Source organism: Pongo pygmaeus, chromosome 7 (assembly GCF_028885625.2).
Source record: "Pongo pygmaeus isolate AG05252 chromosome 7, NHGRI_mPonPyg2-v2.0_pri, whole genome shotgun sequence".
In the NCBI taxonomy this organism is placed as follows: domain Eukaryota; kingdom Metazoa; phylum Chordata; class Mammalia; order Primates; family Hominidae; genus Pongo; species Pongo pygmaeus.
Genome location: NC_072380.2, coordinates 8636387 through 8663565, shown reverse-complemented (window position 1 = coordinate 8663565; position 27179 = coordinate 8636387). Strand labels below are relative to the sequence as shown.

Sequence of the window (27179 nt, the reverse complement as noted above, 5' to 3'; positions counted from 1 at the left end):
TTGAGGGGAGCCCAATGGATAAACTGTCTGCGAGTCATTCGCATCACACTGTAGTTTTCACACACGTCACACAGAAACCCTGTTCGTGTGCACATTTGGGTGCTTGAGCAGGGTTGCACCCAAGATTCTGCGGTTCTACCGAGCCCTGGGTTGTGCACTGGACAACCTTCCTCAGGGGTTGGTCAATTCTGATCACTGTACCTAACGAGACAGGGACCATGAAACCTAATCAGCAAATACAGAAAAGGAAGTGGTCATTTCCCACAATCATTTCCACTGAAACACCACGTCGGATAAATAAGTCTGATTGCAGGACAGGGACTGGGCTTCAGAGATGCACCTTTCGCAGCTGGACGAATGACCCGGAATCTCCCCAGATGCCGTCTGTAAACACACCAAATGAGATTGATTTCAGGGCTTTCTGAATTTAGTTTCGTTGAAGACACACACTCCTGTGTGTGATTTCCTTGACTACCAATACGACTTACTTCCAAATGACTTACATGCCAGTGGGAAAATTTTCCGTTTCAACTCATTGGAATTGGACACCGTGAAACAGGCAAGTCGGTCTGTCTGTTTCCGGCGTTCTGTGGGTTCCACCAAGTGCACAAGTCCTAGGGCGCCTGAGGTCCATTCAAAAACCAGTGTAAAAACGGCGAGTCAGGGTAAGAAAGAAGAGCACCGTTCCTATCTTCCAAATGCATTCCAGTTTCCACGACTCAAGGTGGCGAGAAGGATCCACGGATGTCCCACATTAACAAAATTTCACCTTCTCATGCCGACCAACAACTGACGAGTGAAACACACCCCGGGAGAAAATAGTCAACCCAGTCCCCTGCAATAACCTCACACGCAAACCTACACGTCAACAGGTCATATTCAGAAATACACACTGAATGTCATCTACCGTGAACACAAACACACAGACAGTCCCTCCAGAGGCTGTCTGCGTTGTCCGTGTTGTACAGACAGAAACTTGGGCTCCTCATTACTTTACTTAGGATTGGCAGTGTTCGTGTTTGTGTGGGTGTGTGTGTGTTTGCGTGCGTGCTTGTGGGTGTGTGTGTGTGTGTGTTTGCGCACCCCTATGTGTGGGTCGGCACATCCACTGAGCTCACTGGCACAGAAGCAGAGCCCTCTTGCTGTGTTTGTTCTTCCCTTTGGATCTCCTGGTCCTCCCTTGCAGAGAAGCGAGTGTGCCAGTGTTCATGGACTCGTGATCTGTCGGGGTCGTTGAGGAGAGGTTTAGCAGGGAGCTTTGCTGTTCAGGATGGTGGTTTTTCATCCCACACTTGTATTTCGATTGATGAATCACAAGTACGTTGGGAGGCAGGGTACCTTCGACTTTTCTGACGTTGAAGTCAGGCTTGGTTTTGTTTTGCTCTTGGAGGAATTTCCAGTGGTCTAAGGTGCTTTCCTGAGTGGCCGTTTCCACCAAGTGCTCGTCCAACACGGGTACCTGGAGGCAGGGGTCTCTCTTGAGCTCTCCTTGCGTTGCTCGCCTGTCTGTGTCTTCAGCGCCAAGGGCTCTTGCTTCCCTGCCTCTTGACACACTCTCACTGTGTCTTTCCCATTCACTCTTCTGGATGTAAAAGAGGACATAGGCCTGTTGACTCAGGACAGAAGTGATGCCAGAGGCAGTGACCTCGGCATCATCCATTTTATACCACTGGCCTTCTTGAGCTTTGACATAAGAGAAGTAATGTCCGTTGTGACAGCTCCACCCGGCGTGGACCAGCACAGCATAGAGGACATAGACAAGAGGTCCTGCGTTCTGCTGAGACACGTATGGCTGCATGTCAAGGCACTCAGGATATTGCACACTCTTGGCAAGTTTGTTGCCTGTGACATGGGAGAATCTCTTCAATACAAGGATGAGGACCTTGGCAGAAGTGTGCAAAGTTAACGTCTTGGAGGCCGGCGCCTTCTGGAGACAAAGACCACAATGATAGGCATTCTCTCCATTGAGTTCTTCGGGCTTCACCAACTGTTCCAAAGCTTGCTTCACACTCTGAGCTGCCTGGATATCCAGGGCGATGTCCAGGTAAGGGTCAAAGGTGTCTGAAATGCCCTGGCAGTGGAGACACTTGATTTGAGATCTCCAGTACCCTCCAAATATTTGGTGCATGAGGGTGGTGTCCTTAGAGTGATGATCTACCGGCTTGTGCCCGGGAAGGCATGCCTTTTTCATGGCATCCACAGTGAACATCAGAAATTCATGGGCGTCTTCCTGCTTGCCTCTATGGAAGCCAGCAGCCAATGCCCGTGAGGGCTGGATGACATGGCCAGGACGGTGGAGGGCCCGTGTGATGTGAGCTTGCATAGTACAGAGCATGCAGCCCTTGTGACCATGACAAGTTTGAGAGTGCTCCCGGGACAGCATGTAGTTGGCAAGGGGCGGTGTGTATGTCAGGCACTGCAGGGAAGCATTCACGTAGCAGGTATTTCCCATATTCTGGAGCCCAGCCCCCACCGCAGCAGGTCTCCTGCTACTCAGAGGAAGCTGCTCCCTGGGAGCAAGCTGTCTTGCCACAGGAGCCAAATCATCACAGAGGTCGACACGGGTCTCAGATGAGAGTGGTGACTTCTCAGGGAGAGAAGTCCGCTGGATTTCAGCAAAAGCTGCACCTGGCCCAGAACATGTGAGTTTTGAAAAGCGGTTCAACTGCCACTCCCCTCCCAAGCAGAGTGAGTCGTCCTCCATGTCGCCTGGAACAAGGATCACAAGGTTTTTCTGCTGGGACCGCGGGTTGCAGAAAGACGCTATCTCTTCCGAGAGGGTGTTCAAATGAGGAGCTGTCTGGCCGCATCAGCCCTTATATACCTCACCCCCACCAACCGCGAACACCCCACCCACCCATCAGGTGCGCGATAAACCAATCAAATATCAGCACTCAATTAAGGAAGGAGTCACAGGGTGTGTCCCCTTGCATTGCTGGGAATTCAACAGACACAGCCCACATCATGCTTTCCAGAACACCTGAATCCAATTACTCCTCAGGCTGATAGGCACGTAGAATACGAGTGTAACCGGGTTGGGACAGTGGCCACACACTTGCCTTATTTTAGGTAAAACAATGTCAGGGAAGAAATCTTTACCTATGAAGCCGTGTGTGTGTGCGCGCTTGTGTGTGTGTGTCCGTGTTTGTGTGTGTGTGTGTGTGTGTGTGTGTGTGTGTGTTTGTGCTGGGATGTACTTTCAAGTGTGTGCTTTTGGCAGATACCATCATCCCTTCAGCGATTGAAGGACAAGAAGTCGGAAGTGCGCTTTCTGACTGGAGAATAGTCAATGAAGTACAGTAATTAGCACAGCGTATTTTTTTTTCCTCAATAAGAAAGGAGAGATCCGTGGAATCAAACAGACCTTCCAGCGATAACCTTTCCATGCTCAGCCTATTGATTGTGTATCCGAGTGAAATTGCCTGCCAGTGGGGAACAAGACAAGTCTTTGCCTGAAATGCTCTTGTGAAAGTTAGATTCCCATATAATAAAGCATCAAGTGGTAGAAACATGCACTGAAGTTTGAAGAGATACTCAGTGCACAAAGCAGAATATGAAAGACTTTCATGAAATCACGCAATCACCGAGAGACTAATTGATGACATTCCCCAAATTGAGGTTTACCAGAAAAGAGAAATAGTCATGACATGCTACAGTCAGCGGTTTCAGACGTCCGACGGCAGTTTAAGAAAACATGAAACAAAAGTCTTGAGATATCAGAAGGTATCCCAACTAAAACCTTTGGTTTATGAAAGAAATGATGAAAATAAAAGCAACATATCTCACAGTATGGGTGGTAATATTTTCATACGTATGTGATAATGGATCAACATTTGATAGAGATGAAATAAAAAGTTCCCAATTTGACAAAAGCAAACAAGGAAAATTACACCGTAGAAAAGCCCGGGTGACGGGAGTGAGGCCCTGTCTCAAGAAGAAAGCATCGCAGAGATTGAAAAGCAGGGAGTGAATCAGAGGATTGTATAACGTTGTTAATACTGGCCCTTGTTTCAGTGGCAAAAGGCCCAAATAAGCCGTGTGTCTCACGGATTCTCGCATCAATTGTTCAGGATCTGAGATGTTGCCTCCATTTCCAGTTAGGCATTGTATGGTGGAATTGCAGTTAGCACATCTGGTGCAAAAATTTTAATGCTGACGAAGGTGGACATGTTCCCTGAGCTAAGAGGGTCAGAATTTGGGTGTGTCTTCAGGCTCTCTGGCTTACCAGGAATGGAGATCCTGGCTCTAGGGATTTTCCCAAAATGTCTCAGACAGTAAGCAACAGGGCAGAATTGAGTCCCGGCGCCAAGGCCTCGAGGTGTAAAGAAACAGCCCTGGCCTCAGGGCCCATGAAATTAGGATGATTTAAAGAAGGATGGTGGAATGAGAGGACTGTGACCTTTGGCCCCGTTTCTTTCCCTTGTCTTTTCATGGGCCAGGTGTGCTCAATCAGAAGGCTTCCTGCGCGTGATGTCGAGTGTCCTGGGGGAAGAAAGGAGCACTGTTTTGAAAGATGCTCCACAGGGAGAAAGGAGCCACCATTCTCAGGAGAATGATCCCCAGAAGCCTGAGCAATCCAGATGCCGTGGCTTCACTCTAGACCCTGGAGGGTCTTATTCCTGGAGCCGGGACCTGGGCATCGGTGTCCTTTCATGCTCATAACTGATTTTGAGGGGAGCCCAATGGATAAACTGTCTGCGAGTCATTCGCATCACACTGTAGTTTTCACACACGTCACACAGAAACCCTGTTCGTGTGCACATTTGGGTGCTTGAGCAGGGTTGCACCCAAGATTCTGCGGTTCTACCGAGCCCTGGGTTGTGCACTGGACAACCTTCCTCAGGGGTTGGTCAATTCTGATCACTGTACCTAACGAGACAGGGACCATGAAACCTAATCAGCAAATACAGAAAAGGAAGTGGTCATTTCCCACAATCATTTCCACTGAAACACCACGTCGGATAAATAAGTCTGATTGCAGGACAGGGACTGGGCTTCAGAGATGCACCTTTCGCAGCTGGACGAATGACCCGGAATCTCCCCAGATGCCGTCTGTAAACACACCAAATGAGATTGATTTCAGGGCTTTCTGAATTTAGTTTCGTTGAAGACACACACTCCTGTGTGTGATTTCCTTGACTACCAATACGACTTACTTCCAAATGACTTACATGCCAGTGGGAAAATTTTCCGTTTCAACTCATTGGAATTGGACACCGTGAAACAGGCAAGTCGGTCTGTCTGTTTCCGGCGTTCTGTGGGTTCCACCAAGTGCACAAGTCCTAGGGCGCCTGAGGTCCATTCAAAAACCAGTGTAAAAACGGCGAGTCAGGGTAAGAAAGAAGAGCACCGTTCCTATCTTCCAAATGCATTCCAGTTTCCACGACTCAAGGTGGCGAGAAGGATCCACGGATGTCCCACATTAACAAAATTTCACCTTCTCATGCCGACCAACAACTGACGAGTGAAACACACCCCGGGAGAAAATAGTCAACCCAGTCCCCTGCAATAACCTCACACGCAAACCTACACGTCAACAGGTCATATTCAGAAATACACACTGAATGTCATCTACCGTGAACACAAACACACAGACAGTCCCTCCAGAGGCTGTCTGCGTTGTCCGTGTTGTACAGACAGAAACTTGGGCTCCTCATTACTTTACTTAGGATTGGCAGTGTTCGTGTTTGTGTGGGTGTGTGTGTGTTTGCGTGCGTGCTTGTGGGTGTGTGTGTGTGTGTGTTTGCGCACCCCTATGTGTGGGTCGGCACATCCACTGAGCTCACTGGCACAGAAGCAGAGCCCTCTTGCTGTGTTTGTTCTTCCCTTTGGATCTCCTGGTCCTCCCTTGCAGAGAAGCGAGTGTGCCAGTGTTCATGGACTCGTGATCTGTCGGGGTCGTTGAGGAGAGGTTTAGCAGGGAGCTTTGCTGTTCAGGATGGTGGTTTTTCATCCCACACTTGTATTTCGATTGATGAATCACAAGTACGTTGGGAGGCAGGGTACCTTCGACTTTTCTGACGTTGAAGTCAGGCTTGGTTTTGTTTTGCTCTTGGAGGAATTTCCAGTGGTCTAAGGTGCTTTCCTGAGTGGCCGTTTCCACCAAGTGCTCGTCCAACACGGGTACCTGGAGGCAGGGGTCTCTCTTGAGCTCTCCTTGCGTTGCTCGCCTGTCTGTGTCTTCAGCGCCAAGGGCTCTTGCTTCCCTGCCTCTTGACACACTCTCACTGTGTCTTTCCCATTCACTCTTCTGGATGTAAAAGAGGACATAGGCCTGTTGACTCAGGACAGAAGTGATGCCAGAGGCAGTGACCTCGGCATCATCCATTTTATACCACTGGCCTTCTTGAGCTTTGACATAAGAGAAGTAATGTCCGTTGTGACAGCTCCACCCGGCGTGGACCAGCACAGCATAGAGGACATAGACAAGAGGTCCTGCGTTCTGCTGAGACACGTATGGCTGCATGTCAAGGCACTCAGGATATTGCACACTCTTGGCAAGTTTGTTGCCTGTGACATGGGAGAATCTCTTCAATACAAGGATGAGGACCTTGGCAGAAGTGTGCAAAGTTAACGTCTTGGAGGCCGGCGCCTTCTGGAGACAAAGACCACAATGATAGGCATTCTCTCCATTGAGTTCTTCGGGCTTCACCAACTGTTCCAAAGCTTGCTTCACACTCTGAGCTGCCTGGATATCCAGGGCGATGTCCAGGTAAGGGTCAAAGGTGTCTGAAATGCCCTGGCAGTGGAGACACTTGATTTGAGATCTCCAGTACCCTCCAAATATTTGGTGCATGAGGGTGGTGTCCTTAGAGTGATGATCTACCGGCTTGTGCCCGGGAAGGCATGCCTTTTTCATGGCATCCACAGTGAACATCAGAAATTCATGGGCGTCTTCCTGCTTGCCTCTATGGAAGCCAGCAGCCAATGCCCGTGAGGGCTGGATGACATGGCCAGGACGGTGGAGGGCCCGTGTGATGTGAGCTTGCATAGTACAGAGCATGCAGCCCTTGTGACCATGACAAGTTTGAGAGTGCTCCCGGGACAGCATGTAGTTGGCAAGGGGCGGTGTGTATGTCAGGCACTGCAGGGAAGCATTCACGTAGCAGGTATTTCCCATATTCTGGAGCCCAGCCCCCACCGCAGCAGGTCTCCTGCTACTCAGAGGAAGCTGCTCCCTGGGAGCAAGCTGTCTTGCCACAGGAGCCAAATCATCACAGAGGTCGACACGGGTCTCAGATGAGAGTGGTGACTTCTCAGGGAGAGAAGTCCGCTGGATTTCAGCAAAAGCTGCACCTGGCCCAGAACATGTGAGTTTTGAAAAGCGGTTCAACTGCCACTCCCCTCCCAAGCAGAGTGAGTCGTCCTCCATGTCGCCTGGAACAAGGATCACAAGGTTTTTCTGCTGGGACCGCGGGTTGCAGAAAGACGCTATCTCTTCCGAGAGGGTGTTCAAATGAGGAGCTGTCTGGCCGCATCAGCCCTTATATACCTCACCCCCACCAACCGCGAACACCCCACCCACCCATCAGGTGCGCGATAAACCAATCAAATATCAGCACTCAATTAAGGAAGGAGTCACAGGGTGTGTCCCCTTGCATTGCTGGGAATTCAACAGACACAGCCCACATCATGCTTTCCAGAACACCTGAATCCAATTACTCCTCAGGCTGATAGGCACGTAGAATACGAGTGTAACCGGGTTGGGACAGTGGCCACACACTTGCCTTATTTTAGGTAAAACAATGTCAGGGAAGAAATCTTTACCTATGAAGCCGTGTGTGTGTGCGCGCTTGTGTGTGTGTGTCCGTGTTTGTGTGTGTGTGTGTGTGTGTGTGTGTGTGTGTGTGTGTTTGTGCTGGGATGTACCTTCAGGTGTGTGCTTTTGGCAGATACCATCATCCCTTCAGCGATTGAAGGACAAGATGTCGGAAGTGCGCTTTCTGACTGGAGAATAGTCAATGAAGTACAGTAATTAGCACAGCGTATTTTTTTTTCCTCAATAAGAAAGGAGAGATCCGTGGAATCAAACAGACCTTCCAGCGATAACCTTTCCATGCTCAGCCTATTGATTGTGTATCCGAGTGAAATTGCCTGCCAGTGGGGAACAAGACAAGTCTTTGCCTGAAATGCTCTTGTGAAAGTTAGATTCCCATATAATAAAGCATCAAGTGGTAGAAACATGCACTGAAGTTTGAAGAGATACTCAGTGCACAAAGTAGAATGTGAAAGACTTTCGTGAAATCACGCAATCACCGAGAGACTAATTGATGACATTCCCCAAATTGAGGTTTACCAGAAAAGAGAAATAGTCATGACATGCTACAGTCAGCGGTTTCAGACATCCGACGGCAGTTTAAGAAAACATGAAACAAAAGTCTTGAGATATCAGAAGGTATCCCAACTAAAACCTTTGTTTTATGAAAGAAATGATGAAAATAAAAGCAACATATCTCACAGTATGGGTGGTAATATTTTCATACGTATGTGATAATGGATCAACATTTGATAGAGATGAAATAAAAAGTTCCCAATTTGACAAAAGCAAACAAGGAAAATTACACCGTAGAAAAGCCCGGGTGACGGGAGTGAGGCCCTGTCTCAAGAAGAAAGCATCGCAGAGATTGAAAAGCAGGGAGTGAATCAGAGGATTGTATAACGTTGTTAATACTGGCCCTTGTTTCAGTGGCAAAAGGCCCAAATAAGCCGTGTGTCTCACGGATTCTCGCATCAATTGTTCAGGATCTGAGATGTTGCCTCCATTTCCAGTTAGGCATTGTATGGTGGAATTGCAGTTAGCACATCTGGTGCAAAAATTTTAATGCTGACGAAGGTGGACATGTTCCCTGAGCTAAGAGGGTCAGAATTTGGGTGTGTCTTCAGGCTCTCTGGCTTACCAGGAATGGAGATCCTGGCTCTAGGGATTTTCCCAAAATGTCTCAGACAGTAAGCAACAGGGCAGAATTGAGTCCCGGCGCCAAGGCCTCGAGGTGTAAAGAAACAGCCCTGGCCTCAGGGCCCATGAAATTAGGATGATTTAAAGAAGGATGGTGGAATGAGAGGACTGTGACCTTCGGCCCCGTTTCTTTCCCTTGTCTTTTCATGGGCCAGGTGTGATCAATCAGAAGGCTTCCTGCGCCTGATGTCGAGTGTCCTGGGGGAAGAAAGGAGCACTGTTTTGAAAGATGCTCCACAGGGAGAAAGGAGCCACCATTCTCAGGAGAATGATCCCCAGAAGCCTGAGCAATCCAGATGCCGTGGCTTCACACTAGACCCTGGAGGGTCTTATTCCTGGAGCCGGGACCTGGGCATCGGTGTCCTTTCATGCTCATAACTGATTTTGAGGGGAGCCCAATGGATAAACTGTCTGCGAGTCATTCGCATCACACTGTAGTTTTCACACACGTCACACAGAAACCCTGTTCGTGTGCACATTTGGGTGCTTGAGCAGGGTTGCACCCAAGATTCTGCGGTTCTACCGAGCCCTGGGTTGTGCACTGGACAACCTTCCTCAGGGGTTGGTCAATTCTGATCACTGCACCTAACGAGACAGGGACCATGAAACCTAATCAGCAAATACAGAAAAGGAAGTGGTCATTTCCCACAATCATTTCCACTGAAACACCACGTCGGATAAATAAGTCTGATTGCAGGACAGGGACTGGGCTTCAGAGATGCACCTTTCGCAGCTGGACGAATGACCCGGAATCTCCCCAGATGCCGTCTGTAAACACACCAAATGAGATTGATTTCAGGGCTTTCTGAATTTAGTTTCGTTGAAGACACACACTCCTGTGTGTGATTTCCTTGACTACCAATACGACTTACTTCCAAATGACTTACATGCCAGTGGGAAAATTTTCCGTTTCAACTCATTGGAATTGGACACCGTGAAACAGGCAAGTCGGTCTGTCTGTTTCCGGCGTTCTGTGGGTTCCACCAAGTGCACAAGTCCTAGGGCGCCTGAGGTCCATTCGAAAACCAGTGTAAAAACGGCGAGTCAGGGTAAGAAAGAAGAGCACCGTTCCTATCTTCCAAATGCATTCCAGTTTCCACGACTCAAGGTGGCGAGAAGGATCCACGGATGTCCCACATTAACAAAATTTCACCTTCTCATGCCGACCAACAACTGACGAGTGAAACACACCCCGGGAGAAAATAGTCAACCCAGTCCCCTGCAATAACCTCACACGCAAACCTACACGTCAACAGGTCATATTCAGAAATACACACTGAATGTCATCTACCGTGAACACAAACACACAGACAGTCCCTCCAGAGGTTGTCTGCGTTGTCCGTGTTGTACAGACAGAAACTTGGGCTCCTCATTACTTTACTTAGGATTGGCAGTGTTCGTGTTTGTGTGGGTGTGTGTGTGTTTGCGTGCGTGCTTGTGGGGGTGTGTGTGTGTGTGTGTTTGCGCACCCCTATGTGTGGGTCGGCACATCCACTGAGCTCACTGGCACAGAAGCAGAGCCCTCTTGCTGTGTTTGTTCTTCCCTTTGGATCTCCTGGTCCTCCCTTGCAGAGAAGCGAGTGTGCCAGTGTTCATGGACTCGTGATCTGTCGGGTTCGTTGAGGAGAGGTTTAGCAGGGAGCTTTGCTGTTCAGGATGGTGGTTTTTCATCCCACACTTGTATTTCGATTGATGAATCACAAGTACGTTGGGAGGCAGGGTACCTTCGACTTTTCTGACGTTGAAGTCAGGCTTGGTTTTGTTTTGCTCTTGGAGGAATTTCCAGTGGTCTAAGGTGCTTTCCTGAGTGGCCGTTTCCACCAAGTGCTCGTCCAACTCGGGTACCTGGAGGCAGGGGTCTCTCTTGAGCTCTCCTTGCGTTGCTCGCCTGTCTGTGTCTTCAGCGCCAAGGGCTCTTGCTTCCCTGCCTCTTGACACACTCTCACTGTGTCTTTCCCATTCACTCTTCTGGATGTAAAAGAGGACATAGGCCTGTTGACTCAGGACAGAAGTGATGCCAGAGGCAGTGACCTCGGCATCATCCATTTTATACCACTGGCCTTCTTGAGCTTTGACATAAGAGAAGTAATGTCCGTTGTGACAGCTCCACCCGGCGTGGACCAGCACAGCATAGAGGACATAGACAAGAGGTCCTGCGTTCTGCTGAGACACGTATGGCTGCATGTCAAGGCACTCAGGATATTGCACACTCTTGGCAAGTTTGTTGCCTGTGACATGGGAGAATCTCTTCAATACAAGGATGAGGACCTTGGCAGAAGTGTGCAAAGTTAACGTCTTGGAGGCCGGCGCCTTCTGGAGACAAAGACCACAATGATAGGCATTCTCTCCATTGAGTTCTTCGGGCTTCACCAACTGTTCCAAAGCTTGCTTCACACTCTGAGCTGCCTGGATATCCAGGGCGATGTCCAGGTAAGGGTCAAAGGTGTCTGAAATGCCCTGGCAGTGGAGACACTTGATTTGAGATCTCCAGTACCCTCCAAATATTTGGTGCATGAGGGTGGTGTCCTTAGAGTGATGATCTACCAGCTTGTGCCCGGGAAGGCATGCCTTTTTCATGGCATCCACAGTGAACATCAGAAATTCATGGGCGTCTTCCTGCTTGCCTCTATGGAAGCCAGCAGCCAATGCCCGTGAGGGCTGGATGACATGGCCAGGACGGTGGAGGGCCCGTGTGATGTGAGCTTGCATAGTACAGAGCATGCAGCCCTTGTGACCATGACAAGTTTGAGAGTGCTCCCGGGACAGCATGTAGTTGGCAAGGGGCGGTGTGTATGTCAGGCACTGCAGGGAAGCATTCACGTAGCAGGTATTTCCCATATTCTGGAGCCCAGCCCCCACCGCAGCGGGTCTCCTGCTACTCAGAGGAAGCTGCTCCCTGGGAGCAAGCTGTCTTGCCACAGGAGCCAAATCATCACAGAGGTCGACACGGGTCTCAGATGAGAGTGGTGACTTCTCAGGGAGAGAAGTCCGCTGGATTTCAGCAAAAGCTGCACCTGGCCCAGAACATGTGAGTTTTGAAAAGCGGTTCAACTGCCACTCCCCTCCCAAGCAGAGTGAGTCGTCCTCCATGTCGCCTGGAACAAGGATCACAAGGTTTTTCTGCTGGGACCGCGGGTTGCAGAAAGACGCTATCTCTTCCGAGAGGGTGTTCAAATGAGGAGCTGTCTGGCCGCATCAGCCCTTATATACCTCACCCCCACCAACCGCGAACACCCCACCCACCCATCAGGTGCGCGATAAACCAATCAAATATCAGCACTCAATTAAGGAAGGAGTCACAGGGTGTGTCCCCTTGCGTTGCTGGGAATTCAACAGACACAGCCCACATCATGCTTTCCAGAACACCTGAATCCAATTACTCCTCAGGCTGATAGGCACGTAGAATACGAGTGTAACCGGGTTGGGACAGTGGCCACACACTTGCCTTATTTTAGGTAAAACAATGTCAGGGAAGAAATCTTTACCTGTGAAGCCGTGTGTGTGTGCGCTCTTGTGTGTGTGTGTCCGTGTTTGTGTGTGTGTGTGTGTGTGTGTGTGTGTTTGTGCTGGGATGTACTTTCAAGTGTGTGCTTTTGGCAGATACCATCATCCCTTCAGCGATTGAAGGACAAGAAGTCGGAAGTGCGCTTTCTGACTGGAGAATAGTCAATGAAGTACAGTAATTAGCACAGCGTATTTTTTTTTCCTCAATAAGAAAGGAGAGATCCGTGGAATCAAACAGACCTTCCAGCGATAACCTTTCCATGCTCAGCCTATTGATTGTGTATCCGAGTGAAATTGCCTGCCAGTGGGGAACAAGACAAGTCTTTGCCTGAAATGCTCTTGTGAAAGTTAGATTCCCATATAGTAAAGCATCAAGTGGTAGAAACATGCACTGAAGTTTGAAGAGATACTCAGTGCACAAAGTAGAATGTGAAAGACTTTCGTGAAATCACGCAATCACCGAGAGACTAATTGATGACATTCCCCAAATTGAGGTTTACCAGAAAAGAGAAATAGTCATGACATGCTACAGTCAGCGGTTTCAGACGTCCGACGGCAGTTTAAGAAAACATGAAACAAAAGTCTTGAGATATCAGAAGGTATCCCAACTAAAACCTTTGGTTTATGAAAGAAATGATGAAAATAAAAGCAACATATCTCACAGTATGGGTGGTAATATTTTCATACGTATGTGATAATGGATCAACATTTGATAGAGATGAAATAAAAAGTTCCCAATTTGACAAAAGCAAACAAGGAAAATTACACCGTAGAAAAGCCCGGGTGACGGGAGTGAGGCCCTGTCTCAAGAAGAAAGCATCGCAGAGATTGAAAAGCAGGGAGTGAATCAGAGGAATGTATAACGTTGTTAATACTGGCCCTTGTTTCAGTGGCAAAAGGCCCAAATAAGCCGTGTGTCTCACGGATTCTCGCATCAATTGTTCAGGATCTGAGATGTTGCCTCCATTTCCAGTTAGGCATTGTATGGTGGAATTGCAGTTAGCACATCTGGTGCAAAAATTTTAATGCTGACGAAGGTGGACATGTTCCCTGAGCTAAGAGGGTCAGAATTTGGGTGTGTCTTCAGGCTCTCTGGCTTACCAGGAATGGAGATCCTGGCTCTAGGGATTTTCCCAAAATGTCTCAGACAGTAAGCAACAGGTCAGAATTGAGTCCCGGCGCCAAGGCCTCGAGGTGTAAAGAAACAGCCCTGGCCTCAGGGCCCATGAAATTAGGATGATTTAAAGAAGGATGGTGGAATGAGAGGACTGTGACCTTTGGCCCCGTTTCTTTCCCTTGTCTTTTCATGGGCCAGGTGTGCTCAATCAGAAGGCTTCCTGCGCCTGATGTCGAGTGTCCTGGGGGAAGAAAGGAGCACTGTTTTGAAAGATGCTCCACAGGGAGAAAGGAGCCACCATTCTCAGGAGAATGATCCCCAGAAGCCTGAGCAATCCAGATGCCGTGGCTTCACACTAGACCCTGGAGGGTCTTATTCCTGGAGCCGGGACCTGGGCATCGGTGTCCTTTCATGCTCATAACTGATTTTGAGGGGAGCCCAATGGATAAACTGTCTGCGAGTCATTCGCATCACACTGTAGTTTTCACACACGTCACACAGAAACCCTGTTCGTGTGCACATTTGGGTGCTTGAGCAGGGTTGCACCCAAGATTCTGCGGTTCTACCGAGCCCTGGGTTGTGCACTGGACAACCTTCCTCAGGGGTTGGTCAATTCTGATCACTGCACCTAACGAGACAGGGACCATGAAACCTAAGCAGCAAATACAGAAAAGGAAGTGGTCATTTCCCACAATCATTTCCACTGAAACACCACGTCGGATAAATAAGTCTGATTGCAGGACAGGGACTGGGCTTCAGAGATGCACCTTTCGCAGCTGGACGAATGACCCGGAATCTCCCCAGATGCCGTCTGTAAACACACCAAATGAGATTGATTTCAGGGCTTTCTGAATTTAGTTTCGTTGAAGACACACACTCCTGTGTGTGATTTCCTTGACTACCAATACGACTTACTTCCAAATGACTTACATGCCAGTGGGAAAATTTTCCGTTTCAACTCATTGGAATTGGACACCGTGAAACAGGCAAGTCGGTCTGTCTGTTTCCGGCGTTCTGTGGGTTCCACCAAGTGCACAAGTCCTAGGGCGCCTGAGTTCCATTCGAAAACCAGTGTAAAAACGGCGAGTCAGGGTAAGAAAGAAGAGCACCGTTCCTATCTTCCAAATGCATTCCAGTTTCCACGACTCAAGGTGGCGAGAAGGATCCACGGATGTCCCACATTAACAAAATTTCACCTTCTCATGCCGACCAACAACTGACGAGTGAAACACACCCCGGGAGAAAATAGTCAACCCAGTCCCCTGCAATAACCTCACACGCAAACCTACACGTCAACAGGTCATATTCAGAAATACACACTGAATGTCATCTACCGTGAACACAAACACACAGACAGTCCCTCCAGAGGTTGTCTGCGTTGTCCGTGTTGTACAGACAGAAACTTGGGCTCCTCATTACTTTACTTAGGATTGGCAGTGTTCGTGTTTGTGTGGGTGTGTGTGTGTTTGCGTGCGTGCTTGTGGGTGTGTGTGTGTGTGAGTTTGCGCACCCCTATGTGTGGGTCGGCACATCCACTGAGCTCACTGGCACAGAAGCAGAGCCCTCTTGCTGTGTTTGTTCTTCCCTTTGGATCTCCTGGTCCTCCCTTGCAGAGAAGCGAGTGTGCCAGTGTTCATGGATTCGTGATCTGTCGGGTTCGTTGAGGAGAGGTTTAGCAGGGAGCTTTGCTGTTCAGGATGGTGGTTTTTCATCCCACACTTGTATTTCGATTGATGAATCACAAGTACGTTGGGAGGCAGGGTACCTTCGACTTTTCTGACGTTGAAGTCAGGCTTGGTTTTGTTTTGCTCTTGGAGGAATTTCCAGTGGTCTAAGGTGCTTTCCTGAGTGGCCGTTTCCACCAAGTGCTCGTCCAACTCGGGTACCTGGAGGCAGGGGTCTCTCTTGAGCTCTCCTTGCGTTGCTCGCCTGTCTGTGTCTTCAGCGCCAAGGGCTCTTGCTTCCCTGCCTCTTGACACACTCTCACTGTGTCTTTCCCATTCACTCTTCTGGATGTAAAAGAGGACATAGGCCTGTTGACTCAGGACAGAAGTGATGCCAGAGGCAGTGACCTCGGCATCATCCATTTTATACCACTGGCCTTCTTGAGCTTTGACATAAGAGAAGTAATGTCCGTTGTGACAGCTCCACCCGGCGTGGACCAGCACAGCATAGAGGACATAGACAAGAGGTCCTGCGTTCTGCTGAGACACGTATGGCTGCATGTCAAGGCACTCAGGATATTGCACACTCTTGGCAAGTTTGTTGCCTGTGACATGGGAGAATCTCTTCAATACAAGGATGAGGACCTTGGCAGAAGTGTGCAAAGTTAACGTCTTGGAGGCCGGCGCCTTCTGGAGACAAAGACCACAATGATAGGCATTCTCTCCATTGAGTTCTTCGGGCTTCACCAACTGTTCCAAAGCTTGCTTCACACTCTGAGCTGCCTGGATATCCAGGGCGATGTCCAGGTAAGGGTCAAAGGTGTCTGAAATGCCCTGGCAGTGGAGACACTTGATTTGAGATCTCCAGTACCCTCCAAATATTTGGTGCATGAGGGTGGTGTCCTTAGAGTGATGATCTACCAGCTTGTGCCCGGGAAGGCATGCCTTTTTCATGGCATCCACAGTGAACATCAGAAATTCATGGGCGTCTTCCTGCTTGCCTCTATGGAAGCCAGCAGCCAATGCCCGTGAGGGCTGGATGACATGGCCAGGACGTTGGAGGGCCCGTGTGATGTGAGCTTGCATAGTACAGAGCATGCAGCCCTTGTGACCATGACAAGTTTGAGAGTGCTCCCGGGACAGCATGTAGTTGGCAAGGGGCGGTGTGTATGTCAGGCACTGCAGGGAAGCATTCACGTAGCAGGTATTTCCCATATTCTGGAGCCCAGCCCCCACCGCAGCAGGTCTCCTGCTACTCAGAGGAAGCTGCTCCCTGGGAGCAAGCTGTCTTGCCACAGGAGCCAAATCATCACAGAGGTCGACACGGGTCTCAGATGAGAGTGGTGACTTCTCAGGGAGAGAAGTCCGCTGGATTTCAGCAAAAGCTGCACCTGGCCCAGAACATGTGAGTTTTGAAAAGCGGTTCAACTGCCACTCCCCTCCCAAGCAGAGTGAGTCGTCCTCCATGTCGCCTGGAACAAGGATCACAAGGTTTTTCTGCTGGGACCGCGGGTTGCAGAAAGACGCTATCTCTTCCGAGAGGGTGTTCAAATGAGGAGCTGTCTGGCCGCATCAGCCCTTATATACCTCACCCCCACCAACCGCGAACACCCCACCCACCCATCAGGTGCGCGATAAACCAATCAAATATCAGCACTCAATTAAGGAAGGAGTCACAGGGTGTGTCCCCTTGCATTGCTGGGAATTCAACAGACACAGCCCACATCATGCTTTCCAGAACACCTGAATCCAATTACTCCTCAGGCTGATAGGCACGTAGAATACGAGTGTAACCGGGTTGGGACAGTGGCCACACACTTGCCTTATTTTAGGTAAAACAATGTCAGGGAAGAAATCTTTACCTATGAAGCCGTGTGTGTGTGCGCGCTTGTGTGTGTGTGTCCGTGTTTGTGTGTGTGTGTGTGTGTGTGTGTGTGTGTTTGTGCTGGGATGTACTTTCAAGTGTGTGCTTTTGGCAGATACCATCATCCCTTCAGCGATTGAAGGACAAGAAGTCGGAAGTGCGCTTTCTGACTGGAGAATAGTCAATGAAGTACAGTAATTAGCACAGCGTATTTTTTTTCCTCAATAAGAAAGGAGAGATCCGTGGAATCAAACAGACCTTCCAGCGATAACCTTTCCATGCTCAGCCTATTGATTGTGTATCCGAGTGAAATTGCCTGCCAGTGGGGAACAAGACAAGTCTTTGCCTGAAATGCTCTTGTGAAAGTTAGATTCCCATATAATAAAGCATCAAGTGGTAGAAACATGCACTGAAGTTTGAAGAGATACTCAGTGCACAAAGTAGAATGTGAAAGACTTTCGTGAAATCACGCAATCACCGAGAGACTAATTGATGACATTCCCCAAATTGAGGTTTACCAGAAAAGAGAAATAGTCATGACATGCTACAGTCAGCGGTTTCAGACATCCGACGGCAGTTTAAGAAAACATGAAACAAAAGTCTTGAGATATCAGAAGGTATCCCAACTAAAACCTTTGTTTTATGAAAGAAATGATGAAAATAAAAGCAACATATCTCACAGTATGGGTGGTAATATTTTCATACGTATGTGATAATGGATCAACATTTGATAGAGATGAAATAAAAAGTTCCCAATTTGACAAAAGCAAACAAGGAAAATTACACCGTAGAAAAGCCCGGGTGACGGGAGTGAGGCCCTGTCTCAAGAAGAAAGCATCGCAGAGATTGAAAAGCAGGGAGTGAATCAGAGGATTGTATAACGTTGTTAATACTGGCCCTTGTTTCAGTGGCAAAAGGCCCAAATAAGCCGTGTGTCTCACGGATTCTCGCATCAATTGTTCAGGATCTGAGATGTTGCCTCCATTTCCAGTTAGGCATTGTATGGTGGAATTGCAGTTAGCACATCTGGTGCAAAAATTTTAATGCTGACGAAGGTGGACATGTTCCCTGAGCTAAGAGGGTCAGAATTTGGGTGTGTCTTCAGGCTCTCTGGCTTACCAGGAATGGAGATCCTGGCTCTAGGGATTTTCCCAAAATGTCTCAGACAGTAAGCAACAGGTCAGAATTGAGTCCCGGCGCCAAGGCCTCGAGGTGTAAAGAAACAGCCCTGGCCTCAGGGCCCATGAAATTAGGATGATTTAAAGAAGGATGGTGGAATGAGAGGACTGTGACCTTCGGCCCCGTTTCTTTCCCTTGTCTTTTCATGGGCCAGGTGTGCTCAATCAGAAGGCTTCCTGCGCGTGATGTCGAGTGTCCTGGGGGAAGAAAGGAGCACTGTTTTGAAAGATGCTCCACAGGGAGAAAGGAGCCACCATTCTCAGGAGAATGATCCCCAGAAGCCTGAGCAATCCAGATGCCGTGGCTTCACACTAGACCCTGGAGGGTCTTATTCCTGGAGCCGGGACCTGGGCATCGGTGTCCTTTCATGCTCATAACTGATTTTGAGGGGAGCCCAATGGATAAACTGTCTGCGAGTCATTCGCATCACACTGTAGTTTTCACACACGTCACACAGAAACCCTGTTCGTGTGCACATTTGGGTGCTTGAGCAGGGTTGCACCCAAGATTCTGCGGTTCTACCGAGCCCTGGGTTGTGCACTGGACAACCTTCCTCAGGGGTTGGTCAATTCTGATCACTGCACCTAACGAGACAGGGACCATGAAACCTAATCAGCAAATACAGAAAAGGAAGTGGTCATTTCCCACAATCATTTCCACTGAAACACCACGTCGGATAAATAAGTCTGATTGCAGGACAGGGACTGGGCTTCAGAGATGCACCTTTCGCAGCTGGACGAATGACCCGGAATCTCCCCAGATGCCGTCTGTAAACACACCAAATGAGATTGATTTCAGGGCTTTCTGAATTTAGTTTCGTTGAAGACACACACTCCTGTGTGTGATTTCCTTGACTACCAATACGACTTACTTCCAAATGACTTACATGCCAGTGGGAAAATTTTCCGTTTCAACTCATTGGAATTGGACACCGTGAAACAGGCAAGTCGGTCTGTCTGTTTCCGGCGTTCTGTGGGTTCCACCAAGTGCACAAGTCCTAGGGCGCCTGAGGTCCATTCGAAAACCAGTGTAAAAACGGCGAGTCAGGGTAAGAAAGAAGAGCACCGTTCCTATCTTCCAAATGCATTCCAGTTTCCACGACTCAAGGTGGCGAGAAGGATCCACGGATGTCCCACATTAACAAAATTTCACCTTCTCATGCCGACCAACAACTGACGAGTGAAACACACCCCGGGAGAAAATAGTCAACCCAGTCCCCTGCAATAACCTCACACGCAAACCTACACGTCAACAGGTCATATTCAGAAATACACACTGAATGTCATCTACCGTGAACACAAACACACAGACAGTCCCTCCAGAGGTTGTCTGCGTTGTCCGTGTTGTACAGACAGAAACTTGGGCTCCTCATTACTTTACTTAGGATTGGCAGTGTTCGTGTTTGTGTGGGTGTGTGTGTGTTTGCGTGCGTGCTTGTGGGGGTGTGTGTGTGTGTGTGTTTGCGCACCCCTATGTGTGGGTCGGCACATCCACTGAGCTCACTGGCACAGAAGCAGAGCCCTCTTGCTGTGTTTGTTCTTCCCTTTGGATCTCCTGGTCCTCCCTTGCAGAGAAGCGACTGTGCCAGTGTTCATGGACTCGTGATCTGTCGGGTTCGTTGAGGAGAGGTTTAGCAGGGAGCTTTGCTGTTCAGGATGGTGGTTTTTCATCCCACACTTGTATTTCGATTGATGAATCACAAGTACGTTGGGAGGCAGGGTACCTTCGACTTTTCTGACGTTGAAGTCAGGCTTGGTTTTGTTTTGCTCTTGGAGGAATTTCCAGTGGTCTAAGGTGCTTTCCTGAGTGGCCGTTTCCACCAAGTGCTCGTCCAACTCGGGTACCTGGAGGCAGGGGTCTCTCTTGAGCTCTCCTTGCGTTGCTCGCCTGTCTGTGTCTTCAGCGCCAAGGGCTCTTGCTTCCCTGCCTCTTGACACACTCTCACTGTGTCTTTCCCATTCACTCTTCTGGATGTAAAAGAGGACATAGGCCTGTTGACTCAGGACAGAAGTGATGCCAGAGGCAGTGACCTCGGCATCATCCATTTTATACCACTGGCCTTCTTGAGCTTTGACATAAGAGAAGTAATGTCCGTTGTGACAGCTCCACCCGGCGTGGACCAGCACAGCATAGAGGACATAGACAAGAGGTCCTGCGTTCTGCTGAGACACGTATGGCTGCATGTCAAGGCACTCAGGATATTGCACACTCTTGGCAAGTTTGTTGCCTGTGACATGGGAGAATCTCTTCAATACAAGGATGAGGACCTTGGCAGAAGTGTGCAAAGTTAACGTCTTGGAGGCCGGCGCCTTCTGGAGACAAAGACCACAATGATAGGCATTCTCTCCATTGAGTTCTTCGGGCTTCACCAACTGTTCCAAAGCTTGCTTCACACTCTGAGCTGCCTGGATATCCAGGGCGATGTCCAGGTAAGGGTCAAAGGTGTCTGAAATGCCCTGGCAGTGGAGACACTTGATTTGAGATCTCCAGTACCCTCCAAATATTTGGTGCATGAGGGTGGTGTCCTTAGAGTGATGATCTACCAGCTTGTGCCCGGGAAGGCATGCCTTTTTCATGGCATCCACAGTGAACATCAGAAATTCATGGGCGTCTTCCTGCTTGCCTCTATGGAAGCCAGCAGCCAATGCCCGTGAGGGCTGGATGACATGGCCAGGACGGTGGAGGGCCCGTGTGATGTGAGCTTGCATAGTACAGAGCATGCAGCCCTTGTGACCATGACAAGTTTGAGAGTGCTCCCGGGACAGCATGTAGTTGGCAAGGGGCGGTGTGTATGTCAGGCACTGCAGGGAAGCATTCACGTAGCAGGTATTTCCCATATTCTGGAGCCCAGCCCCCACCGCAGCGGGTCTCCTGCTACTCAGAGGAAGCTGCTCCCTGGGAGCAAGCTGTCTTGCCACAGGAGCCAAATCATCACAGAGGTCGACACGGGTCTCAGATGAGAGTGGTGACTTCTCAGGGAGAGAAGTCCGCTGGATTTCAGCAAAAGCTGCACCTGGCCCAGAACATGTGAGTTTTGAAAAGCGGTTCAACTGCCACTCCCCTCCCAAGCAGAGTGAGTCGTCCTCCATGTCGCCTGGAACAAGGATCACAAGGTTTTTCTGCTGGGACCGCGGGTTGCAGAAAGACGCTATCTCTTCCGAGAGGGTGTTCAAATGAGGAGCTGTCTGGCCGCATCAGCCCTTATATACCTCACCCCCACCAACCGCGAACACCCCACCCACCCATCAGGTGCGCGATAAACCAATCAAATATCAGCACTCAATTAAGGAAGGAGTCACAGGGTGTGTCCCCTTGCGTTGCTGGGAATTCAACAGACACAGCCCACATCATGCTTTCCAGAACACCTGAATCCAATTACTCCTCAGGCTGATAGGCACGTAGAATACGAGTGTAACCGGGTTGGGACAGTGGCCACACACTTGCCTTATTTTAGGTAAAACAATGTCAGGGAAGAAATCTTTACCTATGAAGCCGTGTGTGTGTGCGCTCTTGTGTGTGTGTGTCCGTGTTTGTGTGTGTGTGTGTGTGTGTGTGTGTGTTTGTGCTGGGATGTACTTTCAAGTGTGTGCTTTTGGCAGATACCATCATCCCTTCAGCGATTGAAGGACAAGATGTCGGAAGTGCGCTTTCTGACTGGAGAATAGTCAATGAAGTACAGTAATTAGCACAGCGTATTTTTTTTTCCTCAATAAGAAAGGAGAGATCCGTGGAATCAAACAGACCTTCCAGCGATAACCTTTCCATGCTCAGCCTATTGATTGTGTATCCGAGTGAAATTGCCTGCCAGTGGGGAACAAGACAAGTCTTCGCCTGAAATGCTCTTGTGAAAGTTAGATTCCCATATAGTAAAGCATCAAGTGGTAGAAACATGCACTGAAGTTTGAAGAGATACTCAGTGCACAAAGTAGAATGTGAAAGACTTTCGTGAAATCACGCAATCACCGAGAGACTAATTGATGACATTCCCCAAATTGAGGTTTACCAGAAAAGAGAAATAGTCATGACATGCTACAGTCAGCGGTTTCAGACGTCCGACGGCAGTTTAAGAAAACATGAAACAAAAGTCTTGAGATATCAGAAGGTATCCCAACTAAAACCTTTGGTTTATGAAAGAAATGATGAAAATAAAAGCAACATATCTCACAGTATGGGTGGTAATATTTTCATACGTATGTGATAATGGATCAACATTTGATAGAGATGAAATAAAAAGTTCCCAATTTGACAAAAGCAAACAAGGAAAATTACACCGTAGAAAAGCCCGGGTGACGGGAGTGAGGCCCTGTCTCAAGAAGAAAGCATCGCAGAGATTGAAAAGCAGGGAGTGAATCAGAGGATTGTATAACGTTGTTAATACTGGCCCTTGTTTCAGTGGCAAAAGGCCCAAATAAGCCGTGTGTCTCACGGATTCTCGCATCAATTGTTCAGGATCTGAGATGTTGCCTCCATTTCCAGTTAGGCATTGTATGGTGGAATTGCAGTTAGCACATCTGGTGCAAAAATTTTAATGCTGACGAAGGTGGACATGTTCCCTGAGCTAAGAGGGTCAGAATTTGGGTGTGTCTTCAGGCTCTCTGGCTTACCAGGAATGGAGATCCTGGCTCTAGGGATTTTCCCAAAATGTCTCAGACAGTAAGCAACAGGTCAGAATTGAGTCCCGGCGCCAAGGCCTCGAGGTGTAAAGAAACAGCCCTGGCCTCAGGGCCCATGAAATTAGGATGATTTAAAGAAGGATGGTGGAATGAGAGGACTGTGACCTTTGGCCCCGTTTCTTTCCCTTGTCTTTTCATGGGCCAGGTGTGCTCAATCAGAAGGCTTCCTGCGCCTGATGTCGAGTGTCCTGGGGGAAGAAAGGAGCACTGTTTTGAAAGATGCTCCACAGGGAGAAAGGAGCCACCATTCTCAGGAGAATGATCCCCAGAAGCCTGAGCAATCCAGATGCCGTGGCTTCACACTAGACCCTGGAGGGTCTTATTCCTGGAGCCGGGACCTGGGCATCGGTGTCCTTTCATGCTCATAACTGATTTTGAGGGGAGCCCAATGGATAAACTGTCTGCGAGTCATTCGCATCACACTGTAGTTTTCACACACGTCACACAGAAACCCTGTTCGTGTGCACATTTGGGTGCTTGAGCAGGGTTGCACCCAAGATTCTGCGGTTCTACCGAGCCCTGGGTTGTGCACTGGACAACCTTCCTCAGGGGTTGGTCAATTCTGATCACTGCACCTAACGAGACAGGGACCATGAAACCTAAGCAGCAAATACAGAAAAGGAAGTGGTCATTTCCCACAATCATTTCCACTGAAACACCACGTCGGATAAATAAGTCTGATTGCAGGACAGGGACTGGGCTTCAGAGATGCACCTTTCGCAGCTGGACGAATGACCCGGAATCTCCCCAGATGCCGTCTGTAAACACACCAAATGAGATTGATTTCAGGGCTTTCTGAATTTAGTTTCGTTGAAGACACACACTCCTGTGTGTGATTTCCTTGACTACCAATACGACTTACTTCCAAATGACTTACATGCCAGTGGGAAAATTTTCCGTTTCAACTCATTGGAATTGGACACCGTGAAACAGGCAAGTCGGTCTGTCTGTTTCCGGCGTTCTGTGGGTTCCACCAAGTGCACAAGTCCTAGGGCGCCTGAGTTCCATTCGAAAACCAGTGTAAAAACGGCGAGTCAGGGTAAGAAAGAAGAGCACCGTTCCTATCTTCCAAATGCATTCCAGTTTCCACGACTCAAGGTGGCGAGAAGGATCCACGGATGTCCCACATTAACAAAATTTCACCTTCTCATGCCGACCAACAACTGACGAGTGAAACACACCCCGGGAGAAAATAGTCAACCCAGTCCCCTGCAATAACCTCACACGCAAACCTACACGTCAACAGGTCATATTCAGAAATACACACTGAATGTCATCTACCGTGAACACAAACACACAGACAGTCCCTCCAGAGGTTGTCTGCGTTGTCCGTGTTGTACAGACAGAAACTTGGGCTCCTCATTACTTTACTTAGGTTTGGCAGTGTTCGTGTTTGTGTGGGTGTGTGTGTGTTTGCGTGCGTGCTTGTGGGTGTGTGTGTGTGTGAGTTTGCGCACCCCTATGTGTGGGTCGGCACATCCACTGAGCTCACTGGCACAGAAGCAGAGCCCTCTTGCTGTGTTTGTTCTTCCCTTTGGATCTCCTGGTCCTCCCTTGCAGAGAAGCGAGTGTGCCAGTGTTCATGGATTCGTGATCTGTCGGGTTCGTTGAGGAGAGGTTTAGCAGGGAGCTTTGCTGTTCAGGATGGTGGTTTTTCATCCCACACTTGTATTTCGATTGATGAATCACAAGTACGTTGGGAGGCAGGGTACCTTCGACTTTTCTGACGTTGAAGTCAGGCTTGGTTTTGTTTTGCTCTTGGAGGAATTTCCAGTGGTCTAAGGTGCTTTCCTGAGTGGCCGTTTCCACCAAGTGCTCGTCCAACTCGGGTACCTGGAGGCAGGGGTCTCTCTTGAGCTCTCCTTGCGTTGCTCGCCTGTCTGTGTCTTCAGCGCCAAGGGCTCTTGCTTCCCTGCCTCTTGACACACTCTCACTGTGTCTTTCCCATTCACTCTTCTGGATGTAAAAGAGGACATAGGCCTGTTGACTCAGGACAGAAGTGATGCCAGAGGCAGTGACCTCGGCATCATCCATTTTATACCACTGGCCTTCTTGAGCTTTGACATAAGAGAAGTAATGTCCGTTGTGACAGCTCCACCCGGCGTGGACCAGCACAGCATAGAGGACATAGACAAGAGGTCCTGCGTTCTGCTGAGACACGTATGGCTGCATGTCAAGGCACTCAGGATATTGCACACTCTTGGCAAGTTTGTTGCCTGTGACATGGGAGAATCTCTTCAATACAAGGATGAGGACCTTGGCAGAAGTGTGCAAAGTTAACGTCTTGGAGGCCGGCGCCTTCTGGAGACAAAGACCACAATGATAGGCATTCTCTCCATTGAGTTCTTCGGGCTTCACCAACTGTTCCAAAGCTTGCTTCACACTCTGAGCTGCCTGGATATCCAGGGCGATGTCCAGGTAAGGGTCAAAGGTGTCTGAAATGCCCTGGCAGTGGAGACACTTGATTTGAGATCTCCAGTACCCTCCAAATATTTGGTGCATGAGGGTGGTGTCCTTAGAGTGATGATCTACCAGCTTGTGCCCGGGAAGGCATGCCTTTTTCATGGCATCCACAGTGAACATCAGAAATTCATGGGCGTCTTCCTGCTTGCCTCTATGGAAGCCAGCAGCCAATGCCCGTGAGGGCTGGATGACATGGCCAGGACGGTGGAGGGCCCGTGTGATGTGAGCTTGCATAGTACAGAGCATGCAGCCCTTGTGACCATGACAAGTTTGAGAGTGCTCCCGGGACAGCATGTAGTTGGCAAGGGGCGGTGTGTATGTCAGGCACTGCAGGGAAGCATTCACGTAGCAGGTATTTCCCATATTCTGGAGCCCAGCCCCCACCGCAGCGGGTCTCCTGCTACTCAGAGGAAGCTGCTCCCTGGGAGCAAGCTGTCTTGCCACAGGAGCCAAATCATCACAGAGGTCGACACGGGTCTCAGATGAGAGTGGTGACTTCTCAGGGAGAGAAGTCCGCTGGATTTCAGCAAAAGCTGCACCTGGCCCAGAACATGTGAGTTTTGAAAAGCGGTTCAACTGCCACTCCCCTCCCAAGCAGATTGAGTCGTCCTCCATGTCGCCTGGAACAAGGATCACAAGGTTTTTCTGCTGGGACCGCGGGTTGCAGAAAGACGCTATCTCTTCCGAGAGGGTGTTCAAATGAGGAGCTGTCTGGCCGCATCAGCCCTTATATACCTCACCCCCACCAACCGCGAACACCCCACCCACCCATCAGGTGCGCGATAAACCAATCAAATATCAGCACTCAATTAAGGAAGGAGTCACAGGGTGTGTCCCCTTGCGTTGCTGGGAATTCAACAGACACAGCCCACATCATGCTTTCCAGAACACCTGAATCCAATTACTCCTCAGGCTGATAGGCACGTAGAATACGAGTGTAACCGGGTTGGGACAGTGGCCACACACTTGCCTTATTTTAGGTAAAACAATGTCAGGGAAGAAATCTTTACCTATGAAGCCGTGTGTGTGTGCGCGCTTGTGTGTGTGTGTCCGTGTTTGTGTGTGTGTGTGTGTGTGTGTGTGTGTGTGTGTTTGTGCTGGGATGTACTTTCAAGTGTGTGCTTTTGGCAGATACCATCATCCCTTCAGCGATTGAAGGACAAGATGTCGGAAGTGCGCTTTCTGACTGGAGAATAGTCAATGAAGTACAGTAATTAGCACAGCGTATTTTTTTTTCCTCAATAAGAAAGGAGAGATCCGTGGAATCAAACAGACCTTCCAGCGATAACCTTTCCATGCTCAGCCTATTGATTGTGTATCCGAGTGAAATTGCCTGCCAGTGGGGAACAAGACAAGTCTTTGCCTGAAATGCTCTTGTGAAAGTTAGATTCCCATATAGTAAAGCATCAAGTGGTAGAAACATGCACTGAAGTTTGAAGAGATACTCAGTGCACAAAGTAGAATGTGAAAGACTTTCGTGAAATCACGCAATCACCGAGAGACTAATTGATGACATTCCCCAAATTGAGGTTTACCAGAAAAGAGAAATAGTCATGACATGCTACAGTCAGCGGTTTCAGACGTCCGACGGCAGTTTAAGAAAACATGAAACAAAAGTCTTGAGATATCAGAAGGTATCCCAACTAAAACCTTTGGTTTATGAAAGAAATGATGAAAATAAAAGCAACATATCTCACAGTATGGGTGGTAATATTTTCATACGTATGTGATAATGGATCAACATTTGATAGAGATGAAA

The 27179-nt window shown here is 48.9% G+C and overlaps 6 protein-coding genes across 6 annotated transcripts in view; 1 reads left to right on the top strand and 5 right to left on the bottom strand.

The window, feature by feature from the left end:
* The window catches only part of LOC129042737 (uncharacterized), a 124410-nt gene that overhangs the window by 29367 nt on the left and 67864 nt on the right, over positions 1-27179 (top strand). The window lies entirely within an intron of this gene.
* LOC134740070 (ubiquitin carboxyl-terminal hydrolase 17-like protein 6) lies at positions 329-2704 on the bottom strand. The gene is made up of 3 exons (XM_063669431.1): positions 1339-2704; positions 504-623; positions 329-384 (listed from the first exon to the last, which is right to left on the bottom strand). Exons 1-3 carry the CDS (start codon positions 2702-2704, stop codon positions 329-331), a joined length of 1542 nt encoding a protein of 513 aa, XP_063525501.1.
* Positions 4997-7372, bottom strand: LOC134740069 (ubiquitin carboxyl-terminal hydrolase 17-like protein 6). Its single transcript, XM_063669430.1, has 3 exons — positions 6007-7372; positions 5172-5291; positions 4997-5052 (listed from the first exon to the last, which is right to left on the bottom strand). Exons 1-3 carry the CDS (start codon positions 7370-7372, stop codon positions 4997-4999), a joined length of 1542 nt encoding a protein of 513 aa, XP_063525500.1.
* Positions 10407-12046, bottom strand: LOC134740094 (ubiquitin carboxyl-terminal hydrolase 17-like protein 22). The gene has a single exon (XM_063669453.1). It carries the CDS (start codon positions 12044-12046, stop codon positions 10457-10459), a length of 1590 nt encoding a protein of 529 aa, XP_063525523.1. The 3' UTR covers positions 10407-10456.
* On the bottom strand, positions 14333-16708 carry LOC134740068 (ubiquitin carboxyl-terminal hydrolase 17-like protein 6). The gene is made up of 3 exons (XM_063669429.1): positions 15343-16708; positions 14508-14627; positions 14333-14388 (listed from the first exon to the last, which is right to left on the bottom strand). The coding sequence occupies exons 1-3, from the start codon at positions 16706-16708 to the stop codon at positions 14333-14335; spliced, it is 1542 nt and encodes a 513-aa protein (XP_063525499.1).
* Positions 18996-26035, bottom strand: LOC134740067 (ubiquitin carboxyl-terminal hydrolase 17-like protein 6). Its single transcript, XM_063669428.1, has 6 exons — positions 24670-26035; positions 23835-23954; positions 23471-23556; positions 20008-20128; positions 19171-19290; positions 18996-19051 (listed from the first exon to the last, which is right to left on the bottom strand). Exons 1-6 carry the CDS (start codon positions 26033-26035, stop codon positions 18996-18998), a joined length of 1869 nt encoding a protein of 622 aa, XP_063525498.1.

Bases quoted from the DNA above. Each gene is read 5' to 3' on its own strand.
- LOC134740069 (XM_063669430.1), bottom strand. From the start codon at position 7,372: ATGGAGGACGACTCACTCTGCTTGGGAGGGGAGTGGCAGTTGAACCGC. The intron at 5,292-6,006 runs GTACCCTGCCTC...AATGGACCTCAG, and splicing joins CAACGTCAGAAAAGTCGAAG to GCGCCCTAGGACTTGTGCAC. The intron at 5,053-5,171 runs GTAAGTCATTTG...GTGTGTTTACAG, and splicing joins GAAAATTTTCCCACTGGCAT to ACGGCATCTGGGGAGATTCC.
- LOC134740070 (XM_063669431.1), bottom strand. From the start codon at position 2,704: ATGGAGGACGACTCACTCTGCTTGGGAGGGGAGTGGCAGTTGAACCGC. The intron at 624-1,338 runs GTACCCTGCCTC...AATGGACCTCAG, and splicing joins CAACGTCAGAAAAGTCGAAG to GCGCCCTAGGACTTGTGCAC. The intron at 385-503 runs GTAAGTCATTTG...GTGTGTTTACAG, and splicing joins GAAAATTTTCCCACTGGCAT to ACGGCATCTGGGGAGATTCC.
- LOC134740068 (XM_063669429.1), bottom strand. From the start codon at position 16,708: ATGGAGGACGACTCACTCTGCTTGGGAGGGGAGTGGCAGTTGAACCGC. The intron at 14,628-15,342 runs GTACCCTGCCTC...AATGGAACTCAG, and splicing joins CAACGTCAGAAAAGTCGAAG to GCGCCCTAGGACTTGTGCAC. The intron at 14,389-14,507 runs GTAAGTCATTTG...GTGTGTTTACAG, and splicing joins GAAAATTTTCCCACTGGCAT to ACGGCATCTGGGGAGATTCC.
- LOC134740067 (XM_063669428.1), bottom strand. From the start codon at position 26,035: ATGGAGGACGACTCAATCTGCTTGGGAGGGGAGTGGCAGTTGAACCGC. The intron at 20,129-23,470 runs GTAGAACCGCAG...CCCTGCCTCCAG, and splicing joins AGTGCACAACCCAGGGCTCG to GTACCCGAGTTGGACGAGCA. The intron at 19,291-20,007 runs GTACCCTGCCTC...AATGGACCTCAG, and splicing joins CAACGTCAGAAAAGTCGAAG to GCGCCCTAGGACTTGTGCAC.
- LOC134740094 (XM_063669453.1), bottom strand. From the start codon at position 12,046: ATGGAGGACGACTCACTCTGCTTGGGAGGGGAGTGGCAGTTGAACCGC.